At 43.5% G+C, this 18792-nt stretch overlaps 1 protein-coding gene across 1 annotated transcript in view; it reads right to left on the bottom strand.

Annotated features, from left to right (window-relative positions):
• Positions 1 to 7401, bottom strand: part of ap4b1 (adaptor related protein complex 4 subunit beta 1) — a 32717-nt gene extending 25316 nt beyond the window's left edge. The window contains exons 1-5 of the mRNA XM_046333506.1: positions 7296 to 7401; positions 6724 to 6881; positions 5462 to 5686; positions 4578 to 4708; positions 3377 to 3524 (exon numbers count right to left, since the gene is read on the bottom strand). Coding sequence (XP_046189462.1) covers positions 3377 to 3524; positions 4578 to 4708; positions 5462 to 5686; positions 6724 to 6836 — 617 coding nt within the window. The 5' untranslated portion in view covers positions 6837 to 6881; positions 7296 to 7401. The remainder of the gene's footprint in view (positions 1 to 3376; positions 3525 to 4577; positions 4709 to 5461; positions 5687 to 6723; positions 6882 to 7295) is intronic.
• Between the last annotated feature and the right edge of the window lie 11391 nt (positions 7402 to 18792).

The following is an 18792-nucleotide window of genomic DNA, read 5'->3' as shown; positions in this document are numbered from 1 at the left end:
GTCCTGAGTCTGCACAACTCTGCCAGGACCTAGGATCAAGAGAGACGCTCAAGTGTTTTAGTACTATATCTCTTGACACAATGATGAAAATAATCATGGCCTCTAAACCTTCAAGCTGTATACTGGACCCTATTCCAACTAAACTACTGAAAGAGCTGCTTCCTGTGCTTGGCCCTCCTATGTTGAACATAATAAACGGCTCTCTATCCACTGGATGTGTACCAAACTCACTAAAAGTGGCAGTAATAAAGCTTCTCTTGAAAAAGCCAAACCTTGACCCAGAAAATATAAAAAACTATCGGCCTATATCGAATCTTCCATTCCTCTCAAAGATTTTAGAGAAGGCTGTTGCGCAGCAACTCACTGCCTTCCTGAAGACAAACAATGTATACGAAATGCTTCAGTCTGGTTTTAGACCCCATCATAGCACTGAGACGGCACTTGTGAAGGTGGTAAATGACATTTTGATGGCATCGGACCGAGGCTCTGCATCTGTCCTCGTGCTCCTAGACCTTAGTGCTGCTTTTGATACCATCGATCACCACATTCTTTTGGAGAGATTGGAAACCCAAATTGGTCTACACGGACATGTTCTGGCCTGGTTTAGGTCTTATCTGTCGGAAAGATATCAGTTTGTCTCTGAGAATGGTTTGTCCTCTGACAAATCAACTGTACATTTCGGTGTTCCTCAAGGTTCTGTTTTAGGACCACTATTGTTTTCACTATATATTTTACCTCTTGGGGATGTTATTCGAAAACATAATGTAAACTTTCACTGCTATGCGGATGACACACAGCTGTACATTTCAATGAAACATGGTGAAGCCCCAAAATTGCCCCGCTAGAAGCATGTGTTTCAGACATAAGGAAGTGGATGGCTGCAAACTTTCTACTATTAAACTCGGACAAAACAGAGATGCTTGTTCTAGGTCCCAAGAAACAAAGAGATCTTCTGTTGAATCTGACAATTAATCTTAATGGTTGTACAGTCGTCTCAAATAAAACTGTGAAGGACCTCTGCGTTACTCTGGACCCTGATCTCTCTTTTGAAGAACATATCAAGACCATTTCGAGGACAGCTTTTTTCCATCTACGTAACATTGCAAAAATCAGAAACTTTCTGTCCAAAAATGATGCAGAAAAATTCATCCATGCTTTTGTCACTTCTAGGTTAGACTACTGCAATGCTCTATTTTCCGGCTACCCGGATAAAGCACTAAATAAACTTCAGTTAGTGCTAAATACGGCTGCTAGAATCCTGACTAGAACCAAAAAATTTGATCATATTACTCCAGTGCTAGCCTCTCTACACTGGCTTCCTGTCAAAGCAAGGGCTGATTTCAAGGTTTTACTGCTAACCTACAAAGCATTACATGGGCTTGCTCCTACCTATCTCTCTGATTTGGTCCTGCCGTACATACCTACACGTACGCTACGGTCACAAGACGCAGGCCTCCTAATTGTCCCTAGAATTTCTAAGCAAACAGCTGGAGGCAGGGCTTTCTCCTATAGAGCTCCATTTTTATGGAACGGTCTGCCTACCCATGTCAGAGACGCAAACTCGGTCTCAACCTTTAAGTCTTTACTGAAGACTCATCTCTTCAGTGGGTCATATGATTGAGTGTAGTCTGGCCCAGGAGTGGGAAGGTGAACGGAAAGGCTCTGGAGCAACGAACCGCCCTTGCTGTCTCTGCCTGGCCGGTTCCCCTCTTTCCACTGGGATTCTCTGCCTCTAACCCTGTTACGGGGCTGAGTCACTGGCTTGCTGGGGCTCTCTCGTGCCGTCCCTGGGGGGTGCGTCACCTGGGTGGTTGTTGTTTCTCCCCCCCCCCTTGGGTTGTACCGTGTCGGAGATCTTTGTGGGCTATACTCGGCCTTGTCTCAGGATGGTAAGTTGGTGGTTGGAGATTTCCCTCTAGTGGTGTGGGGGCTGTGCTTTGGCAAAGTGGGTGGGGTTATATCCTTCCTGTTTGGCCCTGTCCGGGGTGTCCTCGGATGGGGCCACAGTGTCTCCTGACCCCTCCTGTCTCAGCCTCCAGTATTTATGCTGCAGTAGTTTATGTGTCGGGGGCTAGGGTCAGTTTGTTTATCTGGAGTACTTCTCCTGTCCTATTCGGTGTCCTGTGTGAATCTAAGTGTGCGTTCTCTAATTCTCTCCTTCTCTCTTTCTTTCTCTCTCTCGGAGGACCTGAGCCCTAGGACCATGCCCCAGGACTACCTGACATGATGACTCCTTGCTGTCCCCAGTCCACCTGGCCATGCTGCTGCTCCAGTTTCAACTGGCCTGGGCCTTAGGACCATGTCCCAGGACTACCTGACATGAGGACTCATGTCCCCAGTCCACCTGACTGTGCTGCTGCTCCAGTTTCAACTGTTCTGCCTTATTATTATTTGACCATGCTGGTCATTTATGAACATTTGAACGTCTTGGCCATGTTCTGTTATAATCTCTACCCGGCACAGCCAGAAGAGGACTGGCCACCCCACATAGCCCGGTTCCTCTCTAGGTTTCTTCCTAGGTTTTGGCCTTTCTAGGGAGTTTTTCCTAGCCACCGTGCTTCTACACCTGCATTGCTTGCTGTTTGGGGTTTTAGGCTGGGTTTCTGTACAACACTTTGAGATATCAGCTGATGTACGAAGGGCTATATAAATACATTTGGTTTGATTTGATTTGATTTATTTTCCACCATCATTTGCAAATAAATTCATTAAAAATCCTACAATGTGATTTTCTGGATTCTTTTTCTAATTTTGTCTGTCATAGTTGAAATGTACCTATGATGAAAATTACAGGCCTCTCTCATCTTTTAAGTGGGAGAACTTGCACAATTGGTGGCTGACTAAATACTTTTTTGCCCCACTGGATGTTTCCCATGCCAATAAAGCCCTGAAACACACACAGAGAGAAAGAAAGAGACGCACACACAGAGAGAGAGAGAGACACAGAGAGAGAGACACACAGAGAGAGAGAGACGCACACACAGAGAGAGAGAGAGACACGCACACAGAGAGAGAGAGAGAGAGACACGCACACACAGAGAGAGAGAGACGCACACACAGAGAGAGAGAGAGACACGCACACAGAGAGAGAGAGAGACACGCACACAGAGAGAGAGACACGCACACAGAGAGAGAGAGAGAGACACGCACACAGAGAGAGAGAGAGAGACACGCACACAGAGAGAGAGAGAGACACGCACACAGAGAGAGAGAGAGAGACGCACACAGAGAGAGAGAGAGAGACGCACACAGAGAGAGAGAGAGAGAGACGCACACAGAGAGAGAGAGACACCCACACACTGAGTACGAGTCATTTTAAGAGTGAGACTACACACACACACACACACACACACACCCCCTCCCCACACACACCTACCTGTTGAGGAGGTGGTGAGCAATGGGTTTGTTGATAGCCACACCCCCTTCTTCTTGTAGAATCTCCTCCAGTGCCCGGAGACAGTTCACCATGACGACCGGGTCTGGGTCCCTTAGCAACCCATACAACTCATTCACTACAGCTACATCTGGAACACAGGAGGGGTACTTACAGTGTGCCTTGGACGTGTGTGTATGTCTGTGTGTATAATGTGTGTACCTACCTATTTGTGTTAGGTTGTAATGTGTGTATCTACCCATCTCTGTGTTAGGTTGTAATGTGTATATCTACCCATCTCTGTGTTAGGTTGTAATGTGTATATCTACCCATCTCTGTGTTAGGTTGTAATGTGTATATCTACCCATCTCTGTGTTAGGTTGTAATGTGTGTATCTTGGCCCAGCCCAGTACAGCCACTCTACCCGTCTCTGTGTCAGGTTGTAATGTGTATATCTACCTATCTCTGTGTCAGGTTGTAATGTGTGTATCTACCCATCTCTGTGTTAGGTTGTAATGTGTATATCTACCTATCTCTGTGTTAGGTTGTAATGTGTATATCTACCTATCTCTGTGTCAGGTTGTAATGTGTATATCTACCTATCTCTGTGTCAGGTTGTAATGTGTGTATAATGTGTATATCTACCTATCTCTGTGTCAGGTTGTAATGTGTATATCTACCTATCTCTGTGTCAGGTTGTAATGTGTGTATAATGTGTATATCTACCTATCTCTGTGTCAGGTTGTAATGTGTATATCTACCTATCTCTGTGTTAGGTTGTAATGTGTATATCTACCTATCTCTGTGTCAGGTTGTAATGTGTGTATAATGTGTATATCTACCCATCTCTGTGTCAGGTTGTAATGTGTATATCTACCCATCTCTGTGTCAGGTTGTAATGTGTATATCTACCTATCTCTGTGTCAGGTTGTAATGTGTATATCTACCCATCTCTGTGTCAGGTTGTAATGTGTATATCTACCTATCTCTGTGTCAGGTTGTAATGTGTATATCTACCCATCTCTGTGTTAGGTTGTAATGTGTATATCTACCCATCTCTGTGTCAGGTTGTAATGTGTGTATCTTGGCCCAGCCCAGTACAGCCACTCTACCCATCTCTGTGTCAGGTTGTAATGTGTGTATAATGTGTGTATAATGTGTGTATCTACCCATCTCTGTGTTAGGTAGTAATGTGTATATCTACCTGTCTCTGTGTCCGGTTGTAATGTGTGTATCTTGGCCCAGCCCAGTACAGCAACTCTTCGAACACACGCCGCCGTGTCCTTCAGTCCCACTGTAAGAGGCTGCTGCACATATTGTGATAGACCTGGGAGCCTGCAACACACACACACACGTTACACACACTAGATATTACACACACACACACACACATTACACACACTAGATATTACACACACACACACAAACACATTACACACACTAGATATTACACACACACACACGTTACACACACTAGATATTACACACACACACACACATTACACACACTAGATATTACACACACACACACATACACACACACACATTACACACACTAGATATTACACACACACACATTACACACACACACGTTACACACACACACATTACACACACACGTTACACATTACACACACACACACATTACACACACTAGATATTACACACACACACATTACACACACTAGATATTACACACACACATTACATATTACACACACACACACACACGTTACACACACACACACGTCACACATTACACACACACACACACACACACACACACACACACACACACACACGTTACACATTACACACACACACGTTACACACACACACGTTACACACACACACACATTACACACACACACACATTACACACACACACACACACACACACACACACACACACACACACACACACACACACACACACACACACACACACACACACACACACACACACACACACACACACACACACACACACACACACACGTTACATATTACACACACACACATTACACACACACGTTACACATCACACACACACACGTTACACACACCTTACACATTACACACACACACCTGAGGTTGCACATGTTCCGTAGGGCCAGGCTGCGAACCATGGGGTTGTGATCCGAGCAGTCTTTCCTCAGGGTGTTTATTACCAGCAGAGACAGCTCAGGGTTCAGACTGGCATAGGCACACAGAAACACATACACCAGTTTCTTCTGGACAATATCTACCGTTGCACATGCCTTCACCATCTCACTGTACAACCCAGATACATCTTGTCCTTGAGACATCACTCTGGGAAACGTGAAAGGGAGCAGGGGAGAGAAGAGAGAGATAGAGAGAGAGAAACAGATAGAGAGGGAGGGAGAGAGAGGGAGGTGGGAGAGAAGAGAGAGATAGAGATGGAGAAACAGATAGAGAGGGAGGGAGAGAGAGGGAGGTGGGAGAGAAGAGAGAGATAGAGATGGAGAAACAGATAGAGAGGGAGGGAGAGAGAGAGAGGTGGGAGAGAAGAGAGAGAGATAGAGAGGGAGGGAGAAACAGATAGAGAGGGAGGGAGAGAGAGAGAGGTGGGAGAGAAGAGAGAGATAGAGATGGAGAAACAGATAGAGAGGGAGGGAGAGAGAGAGGTGGGAGAGAAGAGAGAGAGATAGAGAGGGAGGGAGAAAGAGATAGAGAGGGAGGGAGAGAGAGGTGGGAGAGAAGAGAGAGAGATAGAGAGGGAGGGAGAAAGAGATAGAGAGGGAGGGAGAGACATGGGAGAGAGAGGTGGGAGATAGAGAGAGAGAGGTGGGAGAGAAGAGAGAGAGAGATAGAGAGGGAGGGAGAAAGAGATAGAGAGGGAGGGAGAGACATGGGAGAGAGAGGTGGGAGATAGAGAGAGAGAGGTGGGAGAGAAGAGAGAGAGGGAGAGAGAGGTGGGAGAGAGACAGAGGGAGAGAGAGACATGGGAGAGAGAGACATGGGAGAGAGAGACATGGGAGAGAGAGACATGGGGAGAGAGAGAGAGAGACATGGGGAGAGAGAGAGAGAGAGAGAGAGAGAGAGAGAGATAGATAGATAGATAGATAAAGAGAGAGAGGCAGAGAGAGGGAGAAAGAGAGAGAGGGAGAAAGACAGACATTAGTGTGTGTGTAGTCAGTTGTAATTGTGCATGTGTGTAGCATAGTTAGTGGTAACGTGTGTGTGTGTGTGTGTGTGTGTGTGTGTGTGTGTGTGTGTGTGTGTGTGTGTGTGTGTGTGTGTGTGTGTGTGTGTGTGTGTGTGTGTGTGTGTGTGTGTGTGTGTGTGTGTGTGTGTGTGTGTGTGTAGTCGGTGATAGTTGTGTACACCTGATGACTCTGTGGATGGTGTTTCTGTAGCGTAGGTGGTCAGCTTGGACATTTGGGTTGGACAGAGCCCTCCTCAGCTCCCTCACTGTATGTTCATCGCCCAGGTAAGGCATAGTAGCGGCAGACTGTCTGACACACAGACAGACGCTAGTGAAAGGCTATTGATGTTACAAATATACAAATGCCACACAGACAGACAGACAGACAGACAGACACACAGACAAGACAGACAAGACAGACAGACAGACAAGACAGACAGACAGACAGACACACAGACAAGACAGACAGACAGACAAGACAGACAAGACACACAGACAAGACAGACAGAGACAGAGACAGAGACAGAGAGAGAGAGAGACAGGGGGGTTGTTAGTTCTCTGGTTTCGAAGGCAGAAAGCCACAGGCAACGTCGTTAGCTACAGTAGCTAATTTAGCACGGCGGATATTGTCCAGAATAAACTGGTGTTTCTGTGTTCCTAGCTAACGTTAACTACTCAACATTACCATCCTTTCAGATATTAACGCCGCTTACGTTATATCGTGTTCGGATAACGTGACCTAAAACCACTTACCGTTTAGTCGTTACTTATGGGTTATTTAATGGGGGGGAAATCGTTCAAATCGCTAGTTTGTTGACATCCGTGTTAAACGTCCACCGGTATTCCGCCAGCAGCACGAATGATAACGTCACGGTCGTATATGGTAATGCGGAAACCTTCAAAATACAGGCCCGCATTTTCAAAACATTGCAACGTGGATAACTCATTCAAAAAAAAGCTATTGAATATTTATCAATGTCCACTTCTATTGTGGCAACAAGAAAAGGCAATAAGCATTTTATGAAAACATTTTTTTATTTAAATACAATGTTGACAACTGGTACTTTGAGAATATTGGGCTGTAGAGAGAACTTTTCTACCGGTCTCAGCTAAAGTGGGGTGTAGAATACACAGTAGGGTCTTTACTTACCAAATATGGTTAATTTTGGATGGGAACTGTGTCACAGGACCTGTTGCTGGCCGGGCCACACTGTGGCTGTATCTCAATAGTCTACTAGCTGGGACACACTGTGGCTGTATCTCAATAGTCTACTAGCTGGGACACACTGTGGCTGTATCTCAATAGTCTACTAGCTGGGACACACTGTGGCTGTATCTCAATAGTCTCCTAGCTGGGACACACTGTGGCTGTATCTCAATAGTCTACTAGCTGGGACACACTGTGGCTGTATCTCAATAGTCTCCTAGCTGGGACACACTGTGGCTGTATCTCAATAGTCTCCTAGCTGGGACACACTGTGGCTGTATCTCAATAGTTCACGAGCTGGGACACACTGTGGCTGTATCTCAATAGTCTACTAGCTGGGACACACTGTGGCTGTATCTCAATAGTCTACTAGCTGGGACACACTGTGGCTGTATCTCAATAGTCTACTAGCTGGGACACACTGTGGCTGTATCTCAATAGTCTACTAGCTGGGACACACTGTGGGTGTATCTCAATAGTCTACTAGCTGGGACACACTGTGGCTGTATCTCAATAGTCTACTAGCTGGGACACACTGTGGGTGTATCTCAATAGTCTACTAGCTGGGACACACTGTGGGTGTATCTCAATAGTCTACTAGCTGGGACACTTTGTGGTTGTATCTCAATAGTCTACTAGCTGGGACACACTGTGGCTGTATCTCAATAGTCTACTAGCTGGGACACACTGTGGCTGTATCTCAATAGTCTACTAGCTGGGACACACTGTGGGTGTATCTCAATAGTCTACTAGCTGGGACACTTTGTGGTTGTATCTCAATAGTCTACTAGCTGGGACACTTTGTGGCTGTATCTCAATAGTTCACGAGCTGGGACACACTGTGGCTGTATCTCAATAGTCTACTAGCTGGGACACACTGTGGCTGTATCTCAATAGTCTACTAGCTGGGACACACTGTGGCCGTATCTCAATAGTCTACTAGCTGGGACACACTGTGGCTGTATCTCAATAGTATACTAGCTGGGACACACTGTGGCTGTATCTCAATAGTCTACTAGCTGGGACACACTGTGGCTGTATCTCAATAGTCTACTAGCTGGGACACACTGTGGCTGTATCTCAATAGTCTACTAGCTGGGACACACTGTGGCTGTATCTCAATAGTCTACTAGCTGGGACACACTGTGGCTGTATCTCAATAGTATACTAGCTGGGACACACTGTGGCTGTATCTCAATAGTCTACTAGCTGGGACACACTGTGGCTGTATCTCAATAGTCTACTAGCTGGGACACACTGTGGCTGTATCTCAATAGTCTACTAGCTGGGACAAACTGTGGCTGTATCTCAATAGTCTCCTAGCTGGGACACACTGTGGCTGTATCTCAATAGTCTACTAGCTGGGACACACTGTGGCTGTATCTCAATAGTCTACTAGCTGGGACACACTGTGGCCGTATCTCAATAGTCTACTAGCTGGGACACACTGTGGCTGTATCTCAATAGTTCACGAGCTGGGACACACTGTGGCTGTATCTCAATAGTCTCCTAGCTGGGACACACTGTGGCTGTATCTCAATAGTCTCCTAGCTGGGACACACTGTGGCTGTATCTCAATAGTCTACTAGCTGGGACACACTGTGGCTGTATCTCAATAGTCTCCTAGCTGGGACACACTGTGGCTGTATCTCAATAGTCTCCTAGCTGGGACACACTGTGGCTGTATCTCAATAGTCTCCTAGCTGGGACACACTGTGGCTGTATCTCAATAGTCTACTAGCTGGGACACACTGTGGCTGTATCTCAATAGTCTCCTAGCTGGGACACACTGTGGCTGTATCTCAATAGTCTACTAGCTGGGACACACTGTGGCCGTATCTCAATAGTCTACTAGCTGGGACACACTGTGGCCGTATCTCAATAGTATACTAGCTGGGACACACTGTGGCCGTATCTCAATAGTCTACTAGCTGGGACACACTGTGGCCGTATCTCAATAGTATACTAGCTGGGACACACTGTGGCTGTATCTCAATAGTCTCCTAGCTGGGACACACTGTGGCTGTATCTCAATAGTCTACTAGCTGGGACACACTGTGGCTGTATCTCAATAGTCTACTAGCTGGGACACACTGTGGCTGTATCTCAATAGTCTACTAGCTGGGACACACTGTGGCTGTATCTCAATAGTCTACTAGCTGGGACACACTGTGGGTGTATCTCAATAGTCTACTAGCTGGGACACACTGTGGCTGTATCTCAATAGTCTACTAGCTGGGACACACTGTGGCTGTATCTCAATAGTCTACTAGCTGGGACACACTGTGGCTGTATCTCAATAGTCTACTAGCTGGGACACACTGTGGCTGTATCTCAATAGTCTACTAGCTGGGACACACTGTGGGTGTATCTCAATAGTCTACTAGCTGGGACACACTGTGGCTGTATCTCAATAGTCTACTAGCTGGGACACACTGTGGCTGTATCTCAATAGTCTACTAGCTGGGACACACTGTGGCTGTATCTCAATACTAGCCTCCTCTCACAGGCACTTTAATGAGGTATGTGTTATGGGTTAGGGGTATGGGTATGGGGTATGTCTTATGTGTTATGGGTTATGGGTTATTGGTTAGGGGTATGGGTAATGGTTATGGGTTAGGGATATGGGTAATGGTTATGGGTTAGGGATATGGGTAATGGTTATTGGTTAGGGGTATGGGTAATAGTTATGGGTTTGGGTAATGGTTATGGGTTAGGGGTATGGGTAATGGTTATGGGTTTGGGTAATGGTTATGGGTTAGGGATATGGGTAATGGTTATGGGTTAGGGATATGGGTAATGGTTATTGGTTAGGGGTATGGGTAATGGTTATGGGTTAGGGGTAATGGTTATGGGTTATGGGTAATGGTTATGGGTTAGGGGTATGGGTAATGGTTATGGGTTTGGGTAATGGTTATGGGTTAGGGGTATGGGTTAGGGTTATGGGTAATGGTTATGGGTAATGGTTATGGGTAATGGTTATGGGTTAGGGGTATGGGTAATGGTTATGGGTTAGGGTTATGGGTAATGGTTATGGGTTAGGGGTATGGGTTAGGGGTATGGGTAATGGTTATGGGTTATGGGTTATCTACTGATTCACTGTCACTTCAATGCCCTTATGAGGCAGGGTCAGTCAGTAGAGACAGGGTCAGTCAGTAGAGACAGGGTCAGTCAGTAGAGACAGGGTCAGTCAGTAGAGACAGAGACAGGGTCAGTCAGTGGGGACAGAGACAGGGTCAGTCAGTAGAGACAGGGTCAGTCAGTGGGGACAGAGACACGGTCAGTCAGTGGGGACAGAGACAGGGTCAGTCAGTAGAGACAGGGTCAGTCAGTAGAGACAGGGTCAGTCAGTAGAGACAGAGACAGGGTCAGTCAGTGGGGACAGAGACAGGGTCAGTCAGTAGAGACAGAGTCAGTCAGTAGAGACAGGGTCAGTCAGTAGAGACAGAGACAGGGTCAGTCAGTGGGGACAGAGACAGGGTCAGTCAGTAGAGACAGAGACAGGGTCAGTCAGTAGAGACAGGGTCAGTCAGTGGGGACAGAGACAGGGTCAGTCAGTAGAGACAGGGTCAGTCAGTAGAGACAGGGTCAGTCAGTAGAGACAGAGACAGGGTCAGTCAGTAGAGACAGGGTCAGTCAGTGGGGACAGAGACAGGGTCAGTCAGTAGAGACAGAGACAGGGTCAGTCAGTAGAGACAGAGACAGGGTCAGTCAGTAGAGACAGAGACAGGGTCAGTCAGTAGAGACAGGGTCAGTCAGTGGGGACAGAGACAGGGTCAGTCAGTAGAGACAGAGACACAGTCAGTCAGTAGAGACAGGGTCAGTCAGTGGGGACAGAGACACAGTCAGTCAGTAGAGACAGGGTCAGTCAGTGGGGACAGAGACAGGGTCAGTCAGTGGGGACAGAGACAGGGTCAGTCAGTAGAGACAGGGTCAGTCAGTGGGGACAGAGACACGGTCAGTCAGTGGGGACAGAGACAGGGTCAGTCAGTAGAGACAGAGACAGGGTCAGTCAGTAGAGACAGGGTCAGTCAGTGGGGACAGAGACAGGGTCAGTCAGTAGAGACAGAGACAGGGTCAGTCAGTAGAGACAGGGTCAGTCAGTGGGGACAGAGACAGGGTCAGTCAGTAGAGACAGAGACACGGTCAGTCAGTAGAGACAGGGTCAGTCAGTAGAGACAGAGACAGGGTCAGTCAGTGGGGACAGAGACAGGGTCAGTCAGTAGAGACAGGGTCAGTCAGTGGGGACAGAGACAGGGTCAGTCAGTAGAGACAGGGTCAGTTAGTAGAGACAGGGTCAGTCAGTGGGGACAGAGACAGGGTCAGCTCAACATGTACTGCGGCTTCCCCGTATTCAGAACTACAGTTCCCAGAGTACACCTGATGTTACCAAGCTATCTGTGTCAAACGGTGCTTATTCTGATTGTGTTAAACTGATATCATCCAACTGTCTCCTGAGGTGCACATCTTGAGCACAGTCCTCTTCGTCCTGAATCACTTACTTGCATACCCCATGTTCTTCATGTTTCCTGTGGTTGTGTGGTGTGCTTTGTGCACATTTACCATCCCCCACTAATCAAATCCACGACCAGCTCTCGTTTGCGCTGGGCTCGAGTGCTAGTGCGCATGTACCAATGGGCTCCTGAGACCGGAACTAGCAAGATGTCAGCCCCCATGAATCTTTTTGAAATGATTTTAAAAATTATTTTTATTAACAACAAATCAATACATAAAGCACATAAGGGAACACAAGCATACATAGATTACAAACAATGGATAATCGAGCTAGGGGCGGGGCTGGGGGCGGGGCTGGGGGCGGGGCTAGGGGGTATCATTTGTCAAAACTCATTTGGCTGTTTCACAAACATACAAATATAATATTAATAACGTCGCTTTAGCTGAATACTGTTATAACCAACTCGGCCAGACTAATCATGCATTTAAGTTACGTTTTTTATTTATTTTTTATATTGCTTTTTTTATATTGCACATTACAACTACACAAGGACCTTAAGGGACATGCATATACTTACAATTCTAACAGCTTTTTTGTTAGTAGAGCATTTAACCGTCTTAAAATACAGTTCAATTTATTTTTGTAGGATACGAAAATGAGGCTTTCTGTTTGTAAATTTACATTCGTGTATATGAAATTTGGCCAAAAGAATAATGAAATGAATTACATAAAAATGTTTCAGCTTATTTCTATCGTATGTAAAGAATCCAAACAGTACATCTCTCCACAATAGTGCAAAATCTTCATAAATGTGTTCAATTATAAACCTACTGATGTCTTGCCACAGTTTTCTTACATGAATACAATGCAACACTGTTTCTGGGTGGTCATTACAAAAGGAGCAATTTGAGTTGATGTTTTCCTTAAACTTCTTCATATAGTGGTTAGCAAGATAATATTTATGAATCATTTTAAAGGAAACTTCCTTAATTTGTTTAACAAGTAGGTATGTGTGTGGCAATATCCAAACTGTTTCCCAACAGATATTATCAATAAATCCATTCAAATAAGACATGACATAAGGTCATACAACATCCTGCTGAAACAAGGATCGTATCACTCTGTTGTTGAATGGACCAAAAGAGAAACAAATATTTCCTACTGATGAGTCAACAGGGTCAATAGAAGGTAGGCTCTGAGGGTCAGGTCTTTCCTACTGATGAGTCAACAGGGTCAATATGAGGTCCTTCTGTGGTCCTTCTGTAGCTCAGTTGGTAGAGCATGGCGCTTGTAACGCCAGGGTAGTGGGTTCGATCCCCGGGACCACCCATACGTAGAATGTATGCACACATGACTGTAAGTCGCTTTGGATAAAAGCGTCTGCTAAATGGCATATATTATTATTATATTATTATTATTATTATTATTATTATTATTATTATATTATTATTATTATTATTATTATTATTATTATTATTATTATATTATTATTATTATTATTATTATTATTATTATATTATTATCAATAGAAGGTAGGCTCTGAGGGTCAGGTCTTGACATGTTCCTGAATAACATAGCAACACCTGAGGGAATGGCATCTAAAACAATTGCAAAATCTTTTGGTGTTACAGGGACCTTGTAAAGTGATAAGAATTCTTTATAACTGAGTAAAAGACCCTCTGCATTTACCAGTTGGCATCAATAGGATATTATTTTGGAACCAATATTCTAAAAACAAAGAAGTATTTTTATACAATATATCCCGATTATTCCATATATAATATCTGTGTGGAGAAAAATTGTGTTTATAAATGAAGGACAAGAAGACCTGCCGATGAAAAACAGAAAGTTTCACTGGAACTTTGTCAATATTATAATTGCAAAACAACATGAAGTTAAGGCCACCAAAAGTAGAGAAGACATGATGAGGCATAACATTCCAGATAGAAGTGGGTCTATTTAGGAATTGTTTTATCCAATTGATCTTGAAAGTATTATTTAAAGTAGTAAAGGCCAGAAAATTCAGTTTATTACAACAATTTTCCTAATGTAATGGGTACGGTTTCTCCACAGAAAGTTGAAAAGCATCTGGTCTATCTCCTTGCTTATTTTACAGTCAAGATATAAAGATAGAGCACCATATGTTAGTCTAGAGATACCTTCAGCCTTGGTTATTAGGACTCTACCTTTTAAAGAGAAGTCCCTCTGTAGCCATTGATTTAGCCATAAAGATAGAGTGGCCGTATGTTAGTCTAGAGATACCTTCAGCCTTGGTTATTAGGACTCTACCTTTTAAAGAGAAGTCCCTCTGTAGCCATTGATTTAGCCATAAAGATAGAGTGGCCGTATGTTAGTCTAGAGATACCTTCAGCCTTGGTTATTAGGACTCTACCTTTTAAAGAGAAGTCCCTCTGTAGCCATTGATTTAGCCATAAAGATAGAGTGGCCGTATGTTAGTCTAGAGATACCTTCAGCCTTGGTTATTAGGACTCTACCTTTTAAAGATAAGTCCCTCTGTAGCCATTGATTTAGCCATAAAGATAGAGTGGCCGTATGTTAGTCTAGAGATACCTTCAGCCTTGGTTATTAGGACTCTACCTTTTAAAGATAAGTCCCTCTGTAGCCATTGATTCAGCCATAAAGATAGAGCACCATATGTTAGTCTAGAGATACCTTCAGCCTTGGTTATTAGGACTCTACCTTTTAAAGATAAGTCCCTCTGTAGCCATTGATTCAGCCATAAAGATAGAGCACCATATGTTAGTCTAGAGATACCTTCAGCCTTGGTTATTAGGACTCTACCTTTTAAAGAGAAGTCCCTCTGTAGCCATTGATTCAGCCATAAAGATAGAGCACCATATGTTAGTCTAGAGATACCTTCAGCCTTGGTTATTAGGACTCTACCTTTTAAAGAGAAGTCCCTCTGTAGCCATTGATTTAGTTTCTTCTGTTTTTTTTAAATAAGAGGGTTAAAATTTAGTAAGCCTCTAGACTTCTGATCCTTTGTAATGGTTATGCCTAAATATGTAAGTTCTTCTTTTACTGGAATACCATAATATGAAGGTGTCACACAATCTTTGACAGCCATGAGTTCACATTTCTTAATGTTAAAGAAATAGACCAGACGCTTTGGAAAAGCATAGTATCACATTGATCGATATGGGAATTTGGTTAGCGTCTTTCAGAGAAAGTGTAGTATCATCAGCCAGCTGGCTTATAATAATTTCTTTACCAGCTATGGAAATACCTTGTACAGAACTATTATTTAAAGAATTTGCAAGAAGTTGGGTGATTAATAAAAACAGGTACGGAGAGATAGGACAACCTTGCCGAATTCCTCTCTTTAACTCAAATCTAGGTGTGGTGCCATATTTCAATTTGATAGAGCTGTTACCATTTGCATAGAGTCTTAAATAGACTTACAGAAAAAATCCCCAAAGCCAAGTCTCTCAAGGGAGTGGAAGAGAAACTGATGCTCTACTGTGTCAAATGCTTTATAAAAATCTAAAAAATAACATGAAGCTATCCTCAGTTATTAGGTCTGAGTAGTCAAGTATGTCTAATACTAGTCTCAAATCAAATCAAATCAAATTTTATTTGTCACATACACATGGTTAGCAGATGTTAATGCGAGTGTAGCGAAATGCTTGTGCTTCTAGTTCCGACAATGCAGTGATAACCAACAAGTAATCTAACTAACAATTCCAAAACTACTGTCTTATACACAGTGTAAGGGGGTAAGGAACATGTACATAAGGATATATGAATGAGTGATGGTACAGAGCAGCATACAGTAGATGGTATCGAGTACAGTATATACATATGAGATGAGTGTGTAGACAAAGTAAACAAAGTGGCATAGTTAAAGTGGCTAGTGATACATGTGTTACATAAGGATGCAGTCGATGATGTAGAGTACAGTATATACATATGCGATGAATAATGTAGGGTAAGTAACATTATATAAGGTAGCATTGTTTAAAGTGGCTAGTGATATATTTACATCATTTCCCATCAATTCCCATTATTAAAATTGCTGGAGTTGGGTCAGTGTCAATGACAGTGTGTTGGCAGCAGCCACTCAGTGTTAGTGGTGGCTGTTTAACAGTCTGATGGCCTTGAGATAGAAGCTGTTTTTCAGTCTTTCGGTCCCAGCTTTGATGCACCTGTACTGACCTCGCCTTCTGGATGATAGCGGGGTGAACAGGCAGTGGTTCGGGTGGTTGATGTCCTTGATGATCTTTATGGCCTTCCTGTAACAACGGGTGGTGTAGGTGTCCTGGCATTTTTAGAAATATGTCTGTTCCTCACGAAGCCAGACTGTTTCATCAATGATTGCCTCCAGGACTTCAGTTTATTTTGTAACTCAATTAGTTCCATCTTCTCCTCCCCCAAGAGGTCGGCTGGGGACCTCTGAGAAAGGGAAGTTATCTTAATGATCACCTTTTCCTCCTCAGCACTTCTGGTTTTAGCAAGATTACTACCATATTTTATAAGGTATTTAGACACCTCAAATTTAAAGAGCTCCCCGTTCTTGCAATAAGATTTTTCTTCAAAAGCCCTTTCCCAAAAGTGTGAGAGCAGATCTTTAACCTCAAATTTAACTATATCATTATTTTATAATGAGCTATTTAGCTTCCAGTAGGATGCTCTGCCAAGGTTAATATCAGGGGTAAATATTTTGATATCAATGTAAATGGCCCTATGGTCTGTGAGGGGAATAGTACAAATATTTGTAGTAACACATAATGTATTAATACATTTGGATATAAGCCAAAAATCTATTCTGGATTGTCTGGAACCTGTTTTGTTACTCCAAGTGAATGATCTGTTGGCCAGAAACTCTCTCTCCATATATCAGTAAGATCAAGCTTTTCCATGAAAAGTATTAAACCCAAATTCTGATTGGTTGGCCTACCTGGGGGCCATCTATCAGATGAATGATCTATAGTAATGTTCAAGTCCCCTCCTATCAATAATAACGAATTGGGAAATGTAGATAACCAATGAATTATATGTTTCTCTATAGATTCAAGCAACTCATCATTCTCATGTTTGGTGTTGTACCCGTAGAATTTTACAGTAATGAGCGTAATGTCATTGTAACTCATCGTTCTCATGTTTGGTGTTGTACCCGTAGAATTTTACAGTAATGTCATTGTAACTGATCACAAGACAAATAAAGTGACCAAAGGAGTCACAGTCCGAGTGTAGAATATTACCACCAGAGGGGTCACAGAGTGTAGAATATTACCACCAGAGGGGTCACAGAGTAGAATGTACCACCAAAGAATATTACCAGGGGTCCAGAATATCACCACCAAAGGGGTCACAGAGTGTAGAATATCACCACCAAAGGGGTCACAGAGTGTAGAATATCACCACCAAAGGGGTCACAGAGTGTAGAATATCACCACCAAAGGGGTCACAGTGTAGAATATTACCACCAAAGGGGTCACAGAGTGTAGAATATCACCACCAAATGTATTTTTCATTGCAGTGACACCAGCGGAGCGTTCAGATCCATGGGAAAGCCAAATATCGTTGCCCCACTGTGACCTCCAGAAGATGACATCAAACAAAATTGAGTGAGACTCTTGAAAAAAGCTAAAAATCTGTTCGAAATTGTTTAGCAAATAAAAAATAAGGCCTTGCGCTTCACATTGTTTCGTTACCCCCTAGCATTAAGAGAAACTATAGACAAAGACAAAACAACAAAAATTATATAAAAGTATAAACTGTAGTAGGATGAGTCAAAGACGTAGGAGCAGTGAACGTAAACGATAAGGAGATCTGCACCATTTATGTCCATTTAAAGTGAGCCCCAACGAATCGACATATGCCATAGTGAGTAGATGACGTTGAAACAATGGTCGGCCATCTTGGAGGCAGTCTCTAGTTCTTATGCCGCGTTCATAACAACTGGAAACTCGGAGCTCCGACTTTCCGACCTGAAAATCACTGCCGTCATGATTTGAACACGTATTTTTCAGAGTTCCCAGTTGTCATGAAAGCAGCATTCGATATTTAAATGATTATGGCATTAATCATGTAAACTCCTTACTCTGTTTATCTTAATCGGGGGTAAGGTCATAATCGATGTAAGCAGATACCGATTTTAAAAAACTGGTTTTCTGAGCAATCTTTAGAATTATTAGGACATGGAAACAGTTTAATATATGCGCATGCGCCAGCACCAACGCCCCACTCTTTGCGCGAGTGAAGTGATTTCGGGAAAGGTGAAAGGATGCATCAATATATTTCAAATGTACTGTATATGTCCGAACTCAGAATCAAAAAGTCTTAAGCAAAAATAACACTGTCACTGTGCCAGAACGCTCATTTTGATTGGCGATTTTCTGTATGTATTAATCAGTATCCTGGTTGAAGATGTGTCCATGTAAACAAACGGACTGTCCACGGTCGCATTATTGTGTGCATTTAACCAACCGTGCTCACTGGCTTGTTTCAACTTTATGATACCATGTCTTGTTTTGACTGATGTCATCATGTCTATGCCAATATGGCTCAAATTCGCTAGCTAGCTAACCAACAACGTTAACAAAGTATAAAAAAAAAATCAACTT

Source organism: Oncorhynchus gorbuscha, linkage group LG03 (genome assembly GCF_021184085.1).
Source record: "Oncorhynchus gorbuscha isolate QuinsamMale2020 ecotype Even-year linkage group LG03, OgorEven_v1.0, whole genome shotgun sequence".
In the NCBI taxonomy this organism is placed as follows: domain Eukaryota; kingdom Metazoa; phylum Chordata; class Actinopteri; order Salmoniformes; family Salmonidae; genus Oncorhynchus; species Oncorhynchus gorbuscha.
The sequence above is the reverse complement of the archived record's forward strand: the minus strand, read 5'-3'. Positions and strand labels throughout refer to the sequence as shown.